Source organism: Pelecanus crispus, chromosome 10 (assembly GCF_030463565.1).
Source record: "Pelecanus crispus isolate bPelCri1 chromosome 10, bPelCri1.pri, whole genome shotgun sequence".
NCBI lineage: Eukaryota > Metazoa > Chordata > Aves > Pelecaniformes > Pelecanidae > Pelecanus > Pelecanus crispus.
Window position 1 is genome coordinate 9,735,324 of NC_134652.1, and position 20,765 is coordinate 9,756,088.

General features: G+C 41.2%; 1 protein-coding gene across 1 annotated transcript in view; it reads right to left on the reverse strand.

The window, feature by feature from the left end:
* The window catches only part of ATRNL1 (attractin like 1), a 543,282-nt gene extending 530,239 nt beyond the window's left edge, over window positions 1-13,043 (reverse strand). Inside the window, exon 1 of the mRNA XM_075717535.1 lies at window positions 12,742-13,043. Within this exon, the coding sequence (XP_075573650.1) occupies window positions 12,742-13,043 (302 nt within the window). The remainder of the gene's footprint in view (window positions 1-12,741) is intronic.
* Between the last annotated feature and the right edge of the window lie 7,722 nt (window positions 13,044-20,765).

Below are 20,765 nucleotides of genomic sequence, written 5' to 3' on the forward strand. Positions count from 1 at the left end.
GAGAGTAATGAGCAAAGAACAGAGACTTCAACAAGGATGATCAGCTGTCCTTGAAAACAGAAACAACCACAAAATAAAGGCATCCTGTCATTTGAACTATATCGTCATTTGAACTATATCATCAGAACACATGTACTTCATCAATACATAATATACATGATGAGCTTGCATATCTTGTTATCTTATAGGTTGACATCATCTCAGAAAGCCTCCTAAATACTTCTGGTCTGTTAAAAACAAATAAACAGAAAAACCCAGAAAAAAAGAAATTTAGAAATGTAAAGAGAGAAAGACTCAAAAACATAATGAAAAAGTTCTCAGCAGGGAAGAAAACCCCAGAAGTTGCTGCTTATTAAAAATTCATAGATTTTTTTAAATATAGGATAACTGAGAATTTCCTTCATCAAATAGTGGGGGTTTTATTCAAAAAAAAGTATGCCTTCACCAGAGTAAGTGACATGATACACTGAAGTCTAAGCCTGCAATGGCATGACTATGAGAACAAAGACTATTTCTTCTACCGAAGATCTTGTGCAGCTATGCTCATACTCACCAAAATTAGCGTATGTTAGTTTTGTCATTCTCCCAGCCTTGAAGCACAATAATTTACCTCCATACATAAGGAAGTATGTGAATTACATAAGGACAATAAGGAAATTTGTAGATTAGAAAGTTAACAAAAACTAGAATATCACACATTGCACAGTTCTTTCCTTGATCATCACAGAAAAACAGACTAAATCTTAATTGCTGTATTTAAAAATAAGGAGTAGGATCAAGCATGTCCATCTGCTTTGGTTTTCATTAGCAGATGGAAATAAAGAGAGTCAAATTTACCAGGATAATAAAAAAAACAGTGACTCTGAAGAGCAGCAGGTGATGTGTCAAAGAACTGCATAAGACTCTTTAAAAGGAATGTCCTTAGTAGGCAAGAACTTTAACCACGGGGTTTTTTAATAATAGTAGGTAAGGCTTTTTAAAGATCTTTACTGAGCATGACCTCAAAACTATCAAGACAATGCAAAGGAAAAATTCAGAGGAAGATGTTCTCAAATTCTATTTCAGTGCAACACTGCAAACCTCCATCATTCCAAAAGAATCTAACATGCACCATCTCTGCTTCCCAGTCCAATTGCTACTTATAAATGCAGTCAATCTAAATCAGAAAACCTAAGTCTAACTGTAAAGGAATATTCTGCTTACATTCAGCTGCCTGTCACCTCAGAGTTTTATGTTAGAGATTTCTGAATGCATACAAACCCCAGAAGTAGTAAGTGCACTTCAAGGATGTATATAAAATTGAAAATAAAATAATCCAGCAATATTCCTGTTAATAAACAGCTTTTCTGGACTCAATATATAAAGCTGTGGTTTGCTTGTTCCCCATCTCCCCCAGCCCCCTTTAAAAACAAGAAGATAGACCAACTACAAACTTAGTCCAGCTTTGATGTCCTGGCTCATTTGAGTGGAGGACACCTTCCAAGATCAATTCTCTAAGTATTCATCAACCTCTAACCTATATTGGCATTTATACCTGCATTAACAGAGGCTCCCCGTATACTCACTGAATGACATACAGAATGTGTTTGGAACAGTCAGTCTAAAATATCATCACAGAACTCCTCAGCTGCGTAGCCATACCTGACTAATAAGCTTCATATCCTCTCCTGTATCTGATTATGTTACGCACTAAAGGTCTCCGAGAAAACAAAACACTTCAATCTATATCGTGTATGTGCAGAAAAAGAACATACAAATTGAAAACAACTCAGTCTTCCTAAAATGAGGACGGGACAGAATTACAGAAAATTGTATAAACTCCCAAGCTTCCATTTCAATTCAGTCACTTCTTTGTTATGTTACTTCAGACAACCACACAACTTCCGGTTTCCTACATGTAAAACAGCTCAAAAAATGTCTATTTCTCAAGGCCGTTGTGATGACTAGCTACCTAGTGCTTAAATAAGATATCCAGGTACAAAGTATGATAAAGTACTTCCTTGAATATAGGTAGGGGTTTTTTTTTTTCCCCTCTGAAAACTAAAATAGTATAAGCAATTTGGAAATTAAAAACTCTAGAACAATTGTGTCATTTTGATTTTAAAATAGATGCTCACAGATTATTCCTACAAAGTGCTACACTACTAAAAATACCCAGGAAAAAAACCCCAAAGTTTTAAATACAAATGTTCTGGATTTAACACTTATATCAGCATTGGGTTTTAGAAAACATCTGCAAAAACATTTTCTAATACAGTTGTCTTCACATGATATTGCAGCTGCACAAACAAGCACAAATTTGTATGTTTTGAAAAGCACCTGTTTCTTTGTCCAGTATTTGTCATTTTTCTAGAACACCTTCCAGCTCCTGTTCACTGTTTTAAGTTACCCTTTAGAAAAGCCTCAGTTGACTTAGGAAGCAAACAAAACACATCTGCTGATATAAGAGAACTACAGAAGCACGAGCTTAATTACAGCAGCTCTATGATACTGGCTGTGAAACACACAGTTCATTTCCCTCTTCCCCATAACTGCTGTGGTACATCTTGCATATACCACATATACATTTGATTATCAAGTAGCCTCCAAAGTACATTCATCAACTGGGCTTGCACACACAAACATGAACGTGGCCTATTTTGTGTTTGGTTGGGTTTATTGTTTTGGATATTCTTTGGGAGAAATACACACTTTTACATACACATACTCTTCCCCTATAGAATAAAAAAATTTAAAAAAAAACACTTAAAGGTGCAAATTATGCTACAGTTGGATTAATCAGCATTTCAGTTTTACTAATAAAGCTGGAACTATCAAGTATTCCTTTATACAAGTCCAAGTGTATCAAAGTTTTCCTGAGTTTTAAAAGCTGAGATGCATTATCAAGAAAATTAAGCTTACCATTTTTTATTCACCGCTACCATCCATTACGAAAAGGAAAGTATTTTAAACTGCAGCATGACTAGCAAGATATTTCTCTGGTTAATTTATCTCTGTCCTTGGATTGGGGGTGGCAATCAATGAAGCCCATTTGTCTTCTTGTTCCACAGTGCCTCATGGTTTACTTACACCTTGAATAGAAAGTTTCTGCAAAGCTCACCAGAGTACTTAAAGACATTATCAACCCCAGCTCTTCTCCCAAACTTTTGACCAAAATCATTGCTGCTCACGCTTTACTGCCGCAGCTGGTAAAGTACATTGTTAAGACCTGGTCCTTTTGTGATACTTCCGATTTTTCTTCAGTCCCAGCTCCTGCATCCCAATAGTTACATGCCATACTCAAGACGATCCACTTTTTCATTGAAGGCAAGTTACTAGCCTTCAAGGTAACAGAGAACAAGCTGAAAACACAAAACCATGAGAACAAACATACATCTATGTGTAAAATAAAAGTGCATGTCTATAATAAAAATCTACATTTAAAGACTCTGAATCCAGACTCACAATTCTGTAATAACATAATGCAATCATCCTACAAATTAGGAATGCATAGCTCTTTGATACTGATATGGGAATGTAATGACTAATATAGACCATTGTACTCACACAAGTAGAGCAGTAAGTCTTCAAAATATCTGTCAAGTACTACAGTGTATCACAATATTTTGTTTGTAAGATTTAATTCAAGGTTGGGGGTTAGGTATTTGGTGGTCTTACCTTCTGAAATAAAATTGCATCCGTGTGAGCCAATGTACAATTTTTTCCAAGGATTCTCTTGAATAAGAGAACAATTTAGTCTTCAAATATTCTGCAATAATACAGACTGCTTGCAAGTTTTAGGTACATCTGACCTAATGAGGAAGTGATTTTACTCATTTGTTTGAGATATACAGCACAGTTTGGACAACAGTACTTTATGCCATAGTACTTATCACATGCTAGGAAGAAATGCGTTCTCTAAAATTGTACCTAGTTTATTAGCTGTCCCTCATCATTACAGTAGTGGGTCACCTGAAGTCTTTAACCTTACAGGAAGTGTTATTTCCTTTTTACAGATGAGACACTGAAGCACATAAATTATGGAAGAAATCCATAAGAAAATGTAGACACTGAGTGTCTTTTTATGTGTCTGCATCCATCTTTAAGTACTTCAGTACTTGTTCTGTTGCCAGGTAATCCTAGAACATCCTGCCTTCAAAATTCCCTACCCAAATCATGGTTCTCAGGCACATGTTGCTTAAAACTTGGAAATATTCTACAGCCAGCTTGTTTCTAAACATCATTAGCATGAACAAACGAGATATTCTGCCATCATACGATGGTAGCAGCACATTTCCATCCTTAGCTAAGAAATATAATATACTGATTCAAACAGATCCTGGAATCCATTTCTTCCAGATGAGTGACATAAACTCTAAATTTTGGAAGAGATTTTACAGTTAAATCATTTTTTTGCAAAATGCTGCTGCATTAACAGAAAGTTTAATATGTTTACCCCAGAATATTCTACAGAGCTGGTGGCTAAATTACTTTTCAGAGGTCTAAAAGCTTTAGGTTTTTCTGTCTGCAGGAGACTTCAAAGCCAAAAGCAGTTCTTGCACCTTGTGAATGAACACTAAGTAACAGTGTTGAGCTCAGTTCCGTCATTTCTCAACAGGGTCTTACTCCGCACGGTGCTCTGAAATCAGTGCAACTCATATGACCACTCATTAGGCTTTTAAGAATGTATAGGGCAACCTATAACACTAGTTTGAAAATTCCCACTGCTCATTCACCTCACATGAAAACATACACTTTGATTACCATTTACTATTGTTCCTTTATTATTGTTAACAGCTGCAGTTCACTGGAGGGCCCATGGTTTTAGGTATCACCATTGTTTATTCCTCCTTACATCAACTTTGTAGCATGTTTTCCACGACTAGACTACACAGCTAATAATAAATTCCATGGACACCGACAGATAATTATTATTCAATACTGCACGAGTTTTCCAATTTTTTTTAATTGTCTAGGTAGTAGTGTTTTAAAGTAAGATTTTTTTCACCAGCACTTCAGTTAGTATGTGTAAGAATATCCCAAGGATATTCCTGTAGCACCTCATATTACCTCCTACCTTTTCTGCTACATTTTGATACAATTAAATCAATTTCTAGTACAGTATGATAGACTGATCTCTCAAGAACTACTCATAGTCATTTTAAAAAGATGACGTGAACTATGGTAATGCCTTCCAAAGATATGATCATCATACTTTCTTTAACCAAAAAGAAGGCAAGAGATACACAGTGTGAGACTATTTATTTGCCAAATTAAATTTAAACATAATAAATATTAAATGCTATAACCGGTACAGGCATTTATGTATCATTTGTGGACAGACTTAAGCACACATTTGATACAACTGAGCTTTTTCCACACCCATAGCAATAGCGACCAGCCTTTGGTGCTGTCCAAAGGCCTGCCAGGGTCATCAGCCATCTGTTCCCACACTTCCTTGCTCAAGTAACCAACTGCTTCGTCTGCAAACAAACTAGACTCCAGAATCCATGAGCTCTTTGCCCAACTTGCATTTGGATTCAATCCTATAGATGGTCTTAGACTTACATGCAGGTAGGGACTCTGTGCATTGTTAGGTTGGGGGGAAAGAGGGGTGTTTTTAAAAGAGCACAGCTCCATCCTAGACACATACATGTTTGTAGCCCCACAGTTAAACATCACCCAGAATAGGGGAGGCTGTGTTCAGTTCACAGACTAGTTTGAGAAAAGCAGGGCCACGTGTCAGTCACTCGGTACTGAGGATGCAGCAACTCTGAAAAGACTCGTGAGGCAGAAAATAATGGACTGAGCTGCCAGCACAGGGCTAAGCTTCGAAGCATTCTCTGCAGCTGCACACAGCAGGACACCAAGCAGCGGGGGAGAGGTTACTCTGCTTCTACATTTCACCAACACAACCATTACCAAAAGACAAGCATCTAGTTCTGGCATTCATAGCTCACGAATGCTGATAAAGTAGGTAAGGCTAACCACGAAGAGAGCAATCAAGGATAGAAAGACTTGTTCTATAGAATCATAGAATCATCTAGGTTGGAAAAGACCTTTAAGATCATCCAGTCCAACCATTAACCTACACTACCAAGCCCACTCTAGACTAATCAAGGGTAGACCAGACTAAACCATATCCCGAAGTGCCACATCTACCCGTTTTTTAAACACCTCCAGGGATGGTGACTCCACCACCTCTCTGGGCAGCCTGTTCCAATGCCTGACCACCCTTTCCGTAAAGAAATTTTTCCTAATTTCCAGTCTAAACCTCCCCTGGCGCAGCTTAAGCCCATTTCCTCTTGTCCTATCGCTAGCTACTTGGGAGAAGAGACCAACACCCACCTCACTACAGCCTCCTTTCAGGTAGTTGTAGAGAGCGATAAGGTCTCCCCTCAGCCTCCTCTTCTCCAGGCTAAACAACCCCAGTTCCCTCAGCCGCTCCTCATAAGACTTGTTCTCCAGACCCTTCACCAGCTTTGTTGCCCGCCTCTGAACACGCTCCAGCACCTCAATGTCTTTCTTGTTGAGATGTCTTTCTATGTTGAGATGACTCAAGGAACACTCCTCCTTTCTCAGTGAGGAAAAGATGACCACGTTTTCACCTGCACAAGGAACATAGATCTGACATACTGAAGGCTCTGCAATGAAAGCATGACTCAATGTGAGAACACAGGGCAACTCAGAGACAAAAAATGAGGTAGGGTAGATTTTCTGGATTAGTGGGACTGTACGTTTGTTTTTGCTGGTTATAGAAAATGGTGAGGATAACTAACCAATGGAAGAATTTTGAAAGTCTGTAATGAGCTTTCAGTCAGTGGAAGTGTTCTCAGACATGTACGGAGGCTTTTCTAACGTATGTGTTCAACTCAGACAGGAATTAATTCAGACTTACCCTACAGCCTGCGTAAGACCAGCTGTAAGAACAGGTAATCAGAGAGTTCATTTCTGGTCCTGTCTATAAAAACCCATAAAGAACATTCAAATGGTTTAGTGGTGGACTTGGTAATGTTAGGTTAACGGCTGGACTCTCTGATCTTAAGAGTCTTTTCCAACCTAAATGATTCTATATAGGAAGTATTAAACAACAACAGCAAAAAATACACGCTAAATCAAAAAAATCAGGTTTTTATAAAGTTTTCAGAAAGATTGCTTTCCTTTCAAAAAACACTTTTCAGTGCAGATTGTTTGGCTTGTAGGAGGAGTTTAGTATGGTCATATGCCTTATGCTTCTACATTTCAAAACACGGTTTGAATAAAAAAAATTATTCCTTACAAATTCAAAATTTATCATACAAACTATCACTGTATTTTAAATTTTAATACAGAGAGAATAACTCACATGAAAAGAAATTTTTCAGAGCATCACCATTAAAATCAATTTAAATAAAGATCACATTTCATAAGGATACAATCATAATCACTGATGTTTTCACTAGTTTAATTATATTAACATTCACATTGACTTATAAACAGGCAATTTGCAGGTGTAAAATCTCACACACATTTCCACTGATGCCAGTAAGAATACTTATGCGTATGTCTTGAATCAGATACAGGCCATGCTGATGACAAAGGCAGTTTTGCAACTCGGCCTGACTCAGGATTTCACCCTGTATAATAGAAGTTGCACTAGTTTAATGGTCATATTGTTCCACATTAAAGTTAAGGCAAACTAAGTCTGTACCACTTCTAAACGGCACAATTTTCTTTTCCTATCAACACCTGCTCATTCCTGCTACCTCCTTTGGGTCAGCAAGACACCTACTCAAGTGAAATAATATGAGGAAACTGAGCTGGCTTTAAAAAAAAAAAAAAATGTTGGCTGGGAGGTGGGGAGAGATGTCCCTGTTGATACTTTTCAACTCTCAGCAGGAATATTAATGCTTACATAAGAAGCGGAAAGATGTAATCAAAGAGAAGCGTGAAGAATAAAGTCACCCCTTTTCACAGCAACATGAACTGGTTGCAGCTAAAACTAACTTTTTTCTAAAGATCATTTCTTATACAACATTATTGTTCATTTACATTCTGCAATTTAAGGAAAGTTTCCTTGCATGAGTCATTCTGCAGACAGCAGAATTCAGAGGTTTAGACAGAAATAAGGATTTTGCCTGGAATAACACTTGATACCCTTTTAACATTTCAGTTGTGAAGGTTCTTGTACTTGGAAATCGTTTTGTCCTTGAAGAATACAGAATCTTTTATAGGAGCTCTAGAAATTAAGGAGAACACGCAGGAGGTAATTTATAAGTGTAATAAGAACATCTGGAGACAAGGTTTAATAATCAAACAGATCAATTCGCTCTTACTCTCTCCATAACAACTAGCTATCTAGGACTAGGCAAAGCAGATTAACTGAAGCGTAGGTACTCAAAGGTGCTCACCTATCCTGTACAATCTGCTTCGTTACATATGCCAGTTGGGACTCAAGTTATCAAATAAAAAATTATAACCATCTGAAGACACATTCTGCTTTTTTAAAGACAGCTTTTTTGAATACTAGATATTTCCAGTTATTCAGACACTCAAAAACTTTAGAGGAAGAGCAGTTTCATGCACGATTTTTTCTCTAATGCTTTTCCACACACCAATGTACAAACTAGAGCTAAAGAAAGGTGTAACTTTTTGCTCCAACCTGAAGGAAAGGGGTTTTTTTTTTCCCCCTTCTAATAAGTCATTCTGTGAGTAACAAAGTTAATGAAACCTGTTTTCCTATAGTGCTGCATCTCAAGATTGATTGACTTTGACATCTAAATACATAGAAGCTGTGACTGCAGCTTTTCCTACAGTTGGGCCATTCATAATGTTTGTCTCCCTGAGCTCCCTAGAGTCTCATAACACAACTAATTTGGGCAGCCTTTCCGTCTCCCTCCTGCCCAAACTCATATAATGAAAACTGTAACTGACCAACAAATTCAAAGGTATAGGATAGGGGAAGAAAGAGTGACAGATGTAGCATCAAAAGCTTCATTTCCTTAATAAATCAGTTTATCAGAATAAAACTGGACACTGTGCTTTTATGCTTGTGTTTTTATTTACACCTTGGCAACCATGCTTTTTGAAGTTCCCTGCTATAAAAACAGAACCTGCTCACCCTTTGTCTTTCTTATCTTTCACCTGTCTCCTGTAGGCAGGCAGGCAGACAGAATTCCTTTCCCCTCTCTTGTTATAACTAAATTTCCCTTTTTTATTTTGGTACAAAGAAAAAGTTTTTGCATTCTGTCAGAGCTGAAGGGAAGGGGGGAAAAAAATGTTCAAGAGAGAAGGAAATAAGTCAGAATTGTATTCAGATATCCATCCTGAACAGAAAGTGAAATAATTTACTGCCAGGCAGAGATGAGGCCTAGATCATTCTGAAAAGTGACTGACATGGATGTGAATGCAATGCAGTAAGAATAACACCACTTCCATTTATATAACGAGTTACCCCATGCTTCACAGTACAAGGAGTAAATACAAAAGTTGATATATAAGAGTAATAAAATAGTGCCAGAGAATCTTTTTGCCCATTTTCCCCCCCATCCACCCTTCTTTCATTCAGTCCAGAGCAACATTTGCTGAATAGTCTACTTATTCAGTAGTTCTCCTACAAGGAAAAGGCAAGGTTACCACAGTATTGTCGATTAATTTTGACACCTGCTTACTAAGATCGATCAACTATTTTTGATGTCTCTCTGCTATATTGTTATTTCTCAGTCTAGAAAAGAAATAAAGCAAAGCCAAAAATACTACACACCTCTCACCAAAGCATTAATGGTCCCAAGTTACCCCTAGGTAGAGTATTTCTCTTAAAATAATGTTTCCAATGCTTGCTAATGCAACTCACTCGTTCCCAGAAGAGCAAAAATAACCATACTTCACTTACATGAAGAAAAATAAAGACCCTTTTATTTTCAAGTGTTTTAAACCTACCCTTAAAAATCTGTTTCCTCAAATAATCTAGTGACAGAAAACAGGTTTTACACATGTCCAATTAAGGTCATTAACATTTCAATTTTAATCTTGCATAACAGAGATGCACCCAGGCACTTCCAGCTGCTGAAACTTTGAAACAACGTAAATGTTTAGAGTAATACACAAGGTTCTATTAACATTTGTATAGATGGTATCTATGACCCATAAATAATTGTTAATGCAGCTGTAATAGCCAAACACACTTTTCAATCTTTATGTCATTCTGAAACATTCTTCATAATAATTCTTACTGACAGAAGCAACTGCTGCAAAAGTGATATACATCCAAGATAACTTGTCAAATGAAAGTACCACTGCTGCAGAAGTCCAGCCATGGCTACTTGTGTATAAAGCAGATACTCATGCTTCACAGACAAAACGGAAACAACAGCAAATGTTCTACAACAGCAAGTCAAACCATTAACTGCCACAGAAGTCAGAAAGGTCTTCAGTCACCCACCCGGCCTTAAGGCAGACTAACATTCATTTTCCAACTCTTCAGCTGGAAATACATAGACTTGGCTCATCACCCATTCAACACCCATTTGGATTTTCAGGATTCAAAATACAACCACTCCGAGTTGCTGCTTGCTTTGTAACACACATTAACGTATTACATGCCATCCCCAACTCACAGGGCTTGAAAAGCTTTAAATCTTAGCGTGCTTATTTTCATTGCAGAGTATATTTTACTTCTAGGAATAAAGATTATAGATGAGCTATCACAGATACCACTATGAAAGTGTCCTTAGTAAAAAAAAAATCGGTCTCCAAAATAACAGAAACAGCTTACTTCCATGATAAAAATCATAATGCAAGCATCACTGTCATTCTTAAAGCTAAGCATGAAAGAATACAGAGGAGTTAATGAGAAATCTATTTCGATTTCACCAAAACTCGTAACAGCGCATCAATTAACCGCTGTGTTAGCTTAGCTCAGAAGAGGTGCCCTTTCAACATTCAGGCAGAACTTCCTCTAGGTGGGGATGGATTATTAACTTTCTACCAGAAGTGAAAACATAACCACTGTGCCTCCTCACCCAATAAATACAACCAATGTAAAGAAACATAAATGTTTTAACAGATAATCAAGGAAATACCTGTAAGCACTGGATAAAGGCTCCAGGAACCATTCAGAGAATATACGAAGTCACAACAAGCTTTGAAATCATAAGAAATGAAAATTTGCTTCAGCCCTTGCACTATTCAGGTCTGCGGTGAGTGGCATCAAGACAAAGGATACAAGTAATCTCTTTAAAGCAAGGAAATTATAGCTCTGCAAGCCTGTCTCCTGCAGATCGTCACACACAAAGAAGATTCACCTGGGCCTCCTCTCCTCACTCTCAATCCCTACACAATTAGCCCATTGTTCCACAGCACAGAGCAGGACAAACCCTGAATCCTCCACACACGCAGGCAACAAACGACCAACTTCAAAAACCTAATTACCAAGTTCATACGCAGAAAAGATGTATTATATTTGCCTTATATTACCTTTAATCGCACTGATGGAATAATCCACCACATACTATCAGTGAATTGTTTCTTTCTCTGCAGCGCGCACGTTACTTCAGCCAACATGTCTGACTCCCAGCTACTCAACTTCCCAAGCTAACAAGTTACTGGATTTACTTTTTGTTTATTTAGGGATGAGTGACCTCGGATTAAATGTTTAAAAGGGACGTAAATAATGTAGCTTAATTTTAGTACTCCAAAGAGAAAACTGAACTAAAACACAATTTAAAATAAACAATAATTGATACTTTTACCTATTAAAGTACCTTCCAAAGATAGAATTTGAATTCTGTGACACACAGCCTCACCAATATATTGTCACTAGCTAGATATTAGAACACTTTCCAGCTGTGTATGTCAATATTCTTAATAAATAGAGTTCCAGCTTTTAAGGGGTGTTTTACAAGGGAATGAAATGAGATGTCCTGTCCAAGGTTATAATAGTGAAATAAAAGCGAACAGTATTCTTCACAGCCAATCTTTATACTGATACCAAAGGGGGCGGGGGGGAAGTGACAGCCCTATAAATTAAGTCTTCTTTTCCACTACGTATAGAAAAGCAAGTGTCAGGGTGCGCTTCCTTCTCACTGATCAATGACTCGGTTTCACATCCACTTTTAAGAACGAGAAGGTAGTTCTAGCTTCACTGACCACTCACTCCTATGCAAAAATATGTTATTGCTTTACATTTACCACTCTCTCCTCTCCTGCAAACCTTGTCACGAGCAATGTACATTTCACCAAGTTACTTATGTTACCCTGAATGTGCCTGACTAACGCCCAGTTAGCTAAAACACTTGAAAGAAAGGGAAGAAGACTGGAATGAGCAAAACACTTTCACTCTCCAGAAGGAAAAAGTCATTCAAATCCGCTGGTAATTTTGGCTCCCTGGGCAGCCCCATGAAGTGCACATGTCATTTCCATGACACTTCCAGAAGGGACAGCAGCGACACAGCTTCAGGCCGATTTCTCCTTGTCTCTCTGTTCCCATCAAGTGGAGCAGCCTATTTCCAGCGGTAAGTCAGCAGGTACAATTTTCCATCAGAGGACTGCGTCCTGTCTTCCTAGGGGGAGGGACCATGAGGTGGAGGAGCCTATTTCATCCCTAACTTCTGTCACATACTTCCACCACACATGAACAAAATCACAGCGGACACACGCCAAAAAGAAAAAAAGAAAAAAAAAAAAAACAAACCACCAAACCAAAAAACAAAAACAGGCAAGTGAAAACAACAGGAAAAGGGTGTAGGGAGGAGGAAAAGGAAACGGTAATAAGCAGAGACTTACTTGAACCTGCCCTGGCAGTGCTGGCACTGGTCTCCCACCCAGCCCTGCTCGCAGACACAGGTGGAGTTGACACAATGACCCGAGAAGCAGGAGATTTTGTCGCAGGACTTGGACTGGGACACCTGGGCGTAGAGGGCCAGGTACAAGAAGCCGTAGAAGAGCAGCCAGCTGTTCACATCCAGGAGCGAGGAGAAGCAGCAGCAGCAGGAGGAGGGGAAGGGGCTCCGGGCGCCCGGGGGCGCGGGGGCAGCTCCCGCCGCCCCGGCAGCGCTGCCCGGCTCCATCTTCGCCGCGGGGGCCATGGGCCGAGGCGCGGCCGGCGGCGGGCAGCGATGGCAGCGCCGCCCGCGCACCCCCGCCCGGGGCAGCTTCCCCTGAGGGGAAATAATCCAGCCGGGGAGAGTTCAAACCCCCCGCTTCCTTCTCGCCTTCCTCTCCTCCCTCCCGACCCCAGCGCTGCCTGCTCCGGCCCCTTCAGCCCTCCGCGCCCCGTCACTCCCGAGGGGAAGCCCGGCAGCCCTCAGCCATCCGCCCCTTCTCTTCGTCGTCCTCCTCAGGGCTCATCGCTCCCGTCTTCTTCCATGGAGGAGGAGGAGGAGGAGGACTGCCTCTTGACCTTGCGTTTTCTCCTCGCCAGCTATGCCCCCCCGCCGGCGCGCAGACACACGCACGCACGCACCACCCTCCACCGTGCAGCCCCCCGGCTCCCCCTTCGCCTTTGTAGTCCCTCCGCCCGCGGCTCCCAGGCAGGCGGCAGCGAGGAGGAGCGCGGGGAGGCGGGGGCCGCCGCCCGCCGCGCAGATGGGAAGTGCGGGCGGCCGGGCCCGCGGCCCTACGGCACCCGGCACCGGCGGGGGGGGCTCGGCGGCGGGGAGAGGGCTGAGGAGCGCTTATCCCCCTCCGTGACGAGCCCCGCGGGGAAGCGGGGTGGGAGAGGAGGGTTAACAGCCCCTCCGCGTCCCGGCTGACAGCTTCCCAGCAGCCATTTTTAAAGGCTAATTGCCATCTCCTCTCGGAGCCGCCTGCTCGCTCGACCGCCCCCCGCCCCTCGGCCCGGGTGGATCCGTCCCTCCGCCCGTCCCTCAGCGGCGCAGCGGGGGGGGCCCGGCCCGGGGAGGGCGGGAGGCCGCGCTCCGCTCCGCTCCGCTCCGCCCGCAGCGGCGAGGGTGCAGCCGGGCTGCCCGCACAGCGGCCGCTGCCGCTCCCCGCACGCCCCTTCCCCGCGCCGGCCCCTGCGCTCTGGGCTTCAACAGAAACCCCTCCCGCCCGCGCTTAACGCAAGCAGGCGGGGGGCAACGGAACGGCGCCGGGCCGCCCGCCGCAGGGAGCCGCGGAGCGCTGCGGCCGCCCCGGCCCCCGAGGCCCCGCGGGAGGGGAGGGGAGGCGGGGGCGGACCCGGGCCCGCCCCGGCGTGCGGGCGCCCGTTAGCGAGGGGGCGGCGCGGCCCGGCAGCCCCGGCACCCCCGGGCACAGCCCCCGGCACAGCCCCCGGCACAGCCCCGGCACCCCCGGGCACAGCCCCCGGCACAGCCCCCGGCACAGCCCCGGCACCCCCCGGGCACAGCCCCCGGGTACAGCCCCCGCAACCCCCGGCACAGCCCCCTGCAACTCCCGGGCACAGCCCCGGGCACAGCCCCCGGCACAGCCCCGGCAACCCCCGGCTCGGCGCTTCTCGCCGCCGCCCGGGCCCCGGTCAGCGGGCAGAGCCGCGGCGGCCAAAGGCTGCGCTGCCTCCCTGCCCGCTGCCTCCCTGCCCGCTGCCTCCCTGCCCGCTGCCTCCATCCCGCTGCCTCCCTGCCCGCTGCCTCCATCCCGCTGCCTCCATCCCGCTGCCTCCCTGCCCGCTGCCTCCATCCCGCTGCCTCCCTGCCCGCTGCCTCCATCCCCGCTCCCTCTATCCCGCTGCCTCCCTGCCCGCTGCCTCCCTGCCCGCTGCCTCCATCCCCGCTCCCTCCATCCCGCTCCCTCCATCCCCGCTCCGCAGGAGCCGGCCGGGCCGCTCGGGTACTCGCCTCAGGTCCTGCGAAGTTCAGAGGCGGTTTTCTCTGAACTCAGGACGGCTAATGCCAGACGAGCTGTTACAGATTGATTTGAAACCCTTACCTTCCTAAGGTTTACTCCACCGTCCCATTTTATGCTTCAAATCAAGACGTTGCCTTCCGCCTACAGCCTGGTGCTACAGCAGTAACAAAAGTTCCTAGCTTTGCAAACCGAGCTGTACAAAAGTAACTGTTGTAATAAAGTTACCTGAAACGTCCTTTTTTCTGCAAAATGTGCCATGCACAGCCCATCTTTTTCAACTTCGCTATAACCTGTTTTCATTTTACGATTTTTTTACAAAAAAAAAAAAGAGCCTTCCTGTCAAGCAATGAAAAAAATAACAGCAATCAAACCCTTTAAAACTTTCTCCCAATGCTGAAATTGAGAATTTATGACACAATGTCTCTATTTCAAGAAGATTAAAAAAGGTATTTAACTTCATCTCCTGGTACCATCTCAAAACAGGTAAGTCCAAAGTCACCCATGATAGAGTCTGAAATGAGATCCAAATCAGCCCTGCTCCAGATTCTGCAGTTCTTACCCTTGGAGTGTGGAAGAATTGTTTGGGGTTTGGTTTAACCTGTTTTCCTAGGCCTATCATCAAACCTTCACCTGAAATTAAAAAAAAAAAAAAATCAAAGTACATAACTACTACAGTAAGGAGCACAATAACATCCAGCAGTATCTATTTGTACTCTGGGTGATGTAAGAGTCCAGCCACGATCAGGATGTCAGAGCTAAGCACAGTACAAACACCACAGAGAAATCGTCTGTGCCTTAAGGAGTTTATAGTCTTGACAGAGGGAATATCTGAAACTGTGTGGAGAAAAGAGAGGTGAAAAGTGATTTGTCCAGCTTCGTTCCAGAGGCCGTCAGGAGGACCACAGCCGCTCTCAGCCCACGAATCTGTACATTGTCCTCCTAACAGAGCCCAGATAGATCATTTCGTTGTTCTGGATCAGACACATTTCTTAGCTATTAGACATCTCTTTGTATGCGTTTTGTAATGAATTGGTGAGTTCATGCAAAGAGAGGAAATGGAAATTGTGTTGCTGCTTTATATTTTATGAAAAAAAGCTGAGGCTGAAGCCTTTGTCAAACAGCCTGCTAATTGTACAATATTACATGTGATTAAGGCTGCTGAACAACTGGCCTCTGTTAAATAACATTGTGAGACCAGAAATGCAGTTAATACGAGATTACAGTCCAAGACACAAAGTCAGTTCAACACTACTCTTTAATCTCAGAAACGCTTTAAGCAATAGTTTTGCTTACCACGGCAGGGAGATACATTCCTCCTCCACTTTCTCAGTTCGTTTATACCAACCAAAAAAGTTCCAAAGCCAGCACCATCTTTTTCTGAGACTGAAGGAAGATTTTGCTTCAGATCTGCAGAAGTCAGCCAAATTTTTGAAATTAACATTCACAGCAAAGCTAAGCTCTCAACAATCTTTTACCAGGCAAGAGATCTATCCAAAAGCACAATGATCAGTGTGCATTTGTCCATTAAATGCCAAGTGTCTTCCTCAGTAATGAGTGAAAAAAAAAAAAAAAAAAAAAGATGGGAAAAGAGAAATACAAATTTATATTGGGCAAACTTAAACAGCTTTTTAGGTAATTCTGTGAAGCTGGAGGAAAACCACAAATAGACCATCGGAAAAGGACTAGGATTGTTATAAGAGGTGCAGAGAATAGTGTGACAGTAATTTTACTGCATAAACAATCATAACTAAAAACCCAAACACAACTATACAGGCTTCTAGATTTAGAACAGCGAGGAGGAAACACTGGACAGCTATCTCCTGGCTAAATGTAACAAGCTACAAAAATGAAGCTATGCAAACCTTTTGGCTGCTGTATGCCACATCTACGCAGTAGATATTTCATAACCCTGGGAAATGAATGCTGTGCAAATGCCAATATTGGTTCTCTTCTGTGCTGATTTGATGGGATTTTTTTGGTGTCAGATGAAGTTAACAGATCTGGCTGAGAGAAGTCAGATCTGTCAATCCTTTCGTCGTTACATGCGTATCTGTAAGTTCCACCTTTCTTGGAAGTGTAACATTTTACACCTTTCATCCTTCTGGTTCTTGACACAGAAATCGATTACACTTTTACAGGACTAATGTACTGAAACGTCTTGGGTAGAATTTACAACTTTAAAGCATTTGAATAACTTACCAAAAGTTTCAAGTTACTGAATAAAACCAGATAATTACAGACTAGAGTAGTAATGTAGAAGGTTATGTGAGCAAAATCTTCCAAGAAAATATCTGTCATAGTAGGAAAGCAAAATAAAAAGAAGAAGTATAATGTATAAAGGCTTCTTAGCTGTTACTACCAAAACGTAAGCACTAGTATACCAGGAGAAAAATCCTGATACATTTGTGTTCATTCAGCAAAACAGCTTAAAGTATATTTAAAGATCTATATGGTTGCTGTTGTGAGGCAGGGTGGAGTGGATAAAGAGAAACAGCGCTCAGACACAGGCTTCTTCAGTCGTTCAGAATTTCTGCAAGACCGTGAGGACAAGAATATAGCAGAATCCAACCTCTCCTCTATAGTCCCCCCCCATACACCCCCCTCCCTGCTCTGCTGGCTCTCTCCTACAGGCTGGTATCAATCAAGCCTTGCTGCAGAGAACGTCTTTCCTTAAGGATGCTTAGTCCTATTTAGGGTATCTAGTGCAGACGTATTTTTGCAGTGATGTTGAGAAGAACAATGTAACTGGCCGAACAGAAGAGGGAGGAAAAAAAAAGATTACCTTTGTGGTTGACCTCTTTGCAAGGATATTAAGAGAAATAAATATTTTCCATGCCCTTTCCCTTCTCCTTGGTACAGACATTATCAGACTCATTAAGTAAAAGGGGCCAAGCTCTGCGCTGCTTCTGGACAGGGATATCTAGAGCTGAGCTGGCCTTAGGACATATCGGTAAAACCAGCGTGTAGATGGCTGTAGCGGAGGTAATGGCTGCAGAGTGATTTGATACAGTTCAAGAGCTGTTCTGGCTTAACGCGTCAGAGCAACGTACAGGCTTTATGGTGTGCAGTGTACAGGCTTCTTACCCAACCTCACAAGCATAATTTGCGTGGGGGCTTTCCCTTTTCTTTCCAAATATGCACACAACACTTTGGATGGAGGACAACATAAGGCTTTTGTTCCTAAATACCATGATGATTTTTCCTTGAGTGACACTGAGTCACCTGAGCCATTCCATATAAACCTTTCTGATATTATGAAACCCATCAGTCTCCTCCATGAGGTAAAATAAATTTATCCCTACTCAGCAGATTCTAGTGCTAACAGAATAATGTGTGTTACAATTTTGTGTTCATATTTTTGTTATCTGATAAGTCAACTCTTGGGAGGCATCAATTTTATAAGGTTAAAAATATAAGACTCCCCTTGCTTACTCTTTTTTTTTTTTTTTTTTTTTTTTAAATTTAGAAAGAAATAAAGTTCACAGAAGATTCACTGGCACCCTTCTGAAATTAAACCTTGACAGAAAACCTTACCTTTCTTAACACCCATGCATGCCTTTTGCTACAGCAGTAACTTACGTTTGTTACCATCATCTCCAATAAGTACTGGCAAGGAAACTGCCATACAAACAGAGTGTAAATGCTGTAGGAAGCTTACCAAACTCAGAAAGAACTACAAAACAAATGAAGGGGAAATCAATGTTTATTTTATTTTATCAAAAGCCAATACCTAGAGAAAAAAATGTTAGGGTCAGTTCTATATTTTTTATGCTTGTGCATAAGCCAAGGTGTAAAATCTCTTCTACAGAGACAAGGTCAGACTTTTATCGAAACGTTTGTTCCTTTGCAGAATTTCTTCATCGGGGAAAAAAGTAATTACATTTTTACACACTTGTTTTAAAAATGTGGACTTTGGATCAAGAATAACAGGGTAAATTCCAAGTTGGCTTCAGGTCCATCTAAAGATGAAAGAGACTTCAGAATAAGAGAGACCAGACAAACCCAAGTTCTATCAGCACTGACAATGACTTTGTCATTATTTGAAACACCTGCCTGCTGTCAAATAAGTCTATTGAACCAGGAAATAAAGTCATAGTATGGTTCTATATACTTTCTGTACACATGCTAAAAATTAAATAGCCAAGCTATACCTGATATCCTTTCCACCTATGACTGAATGAATCTGCTGACATTGATCTTGACTCAGTGTGATCCTTTGATTTTCTTAAAATAAAAAGTTCTTAGATGTCTTTCCATTGAATAGATGTGTAATTGTATGCCATGCTGAAACCTTGATGCATCCTGCAGTATATTACAAATTATCTGGAAAACACTGACAATTTCCACTGTAAATGTCCCTTCTGTTGAGTATTCTTCTGCATCTGTTCCGCTGCATTTCATTTTCACTGCTATTCCTTCTGGAGTTTCTCACAACCCTGCTTAATCTTGACTAAGCTAGGGCATTTTTTCCTTGTCAGCAAAGCTCCATCTCACAATTCAACCTTTCTTACACATCATTAGTAGGTATACTGAATTTATCCAATACCCTTAATGATCCCGAAGGGACACGGCTATTAGACTTTTTCTAGCTGAGAAAGCATTTACTTTGAGTTATTTTCTCTCATTCTTTTCTACAACAGGGAATGATCTTTAGGACTCGTACCACTGCTGCCTTTATTTCTGTATTTGTTCTTTTTATTCACAAGTTTCAGCAAAATGCTGAAAAACTTATTTGATGGTAATGAAATTCCATTGACCTCACTGGGATTTACACCCCTCCTTCCGAATTTAGCAGAGGTTTCCACATCTTTCTGGATAAGGCTAGTTTGCTGAATGATGTCAAAAAAAGCCTTACTAAAAGATTTTGAAAATCAAAATAAACCACATGCTCTGATTTTCTCTTATCCGCAATTTTGTCTTTGTAAGACTTAGGAAAACTGCATTTATTATTAGTGGCTTACTGTTTTTTCTTTACCCAAGAGCTTTGTAAGTCCAACACTATTTCCTTCTAAGGCTACAGAAGCATGACTTCTCAGTCCATGTTTTCAGGCTGACAAATTTCATCTCTTTGAAAGCAAAAAAGTAAAATGTTGGGTAATTGTTAAATCAACAGTACAATCAGTATTTTGATTAATAACATTTCCATCTTTATATTTATATCACAGTTCAGCTCCTTTGGAGTGATATTGCCTAGTCTTAGTGATTCTATTTCAATATAATCTCATGTTGATTTCTTACACTTCTTCTAAAAAACTTTTAACAATGGCTACTGTAGTAACCTCTATAATACTTAATTTCTCAACACTTTGTTTGAACACTGTAACAAAATTATTTGCTTTTCCTAAAATTGCATTTTCCTTTCCAGTTACTACTTTTGGAGCCTAGTGAATTTTCCCGTTCATTTCCTTTTATGTATTTAAAAAAATTACTTCTTTCTTTTCTCAGTTAATACTTGAGTAGTTGTGCTATTAAACTTTGGAAAGTGATACTTGCAAAAAATGGAAAAACAAGTACATCAAACAGGCTGCAACAAGGATAATGAAACAATAATTGTACTAGGCATAATGGAATAATGGATTAAAATTATGCTTTTTTTTTTTCCCTTTGATTTGCATAAAATAGGCAAAAACAAGAGGCGACGCATGCGTTGATGCCTGTCTTATCTCCTATACAAATGTCCAAAAAGAATTGAGTAGATTAAATTTTCCCTCAGTATTAATGTCAAAACAGACATAATATGCCAGGCAGCTCACTGGCATATTATATTAATTCAATGAAATTATTTTCAGTAATTTGAAGAAATAAGTCTCATGTATAAATATAATATTTTGACAAGCACACAAGCAGTTACTTAATTAGCTTAAGACATTAATTTTCATGAAGATATAAAGTAATACCTTCCATATCTGCAGTTTGAAATAATGGTAGAAGCAATCATTTTTAAGAATTATCTTATTTTCCTGAAGTAACAAGTTCCACACAGACCTAGACATATGGATATT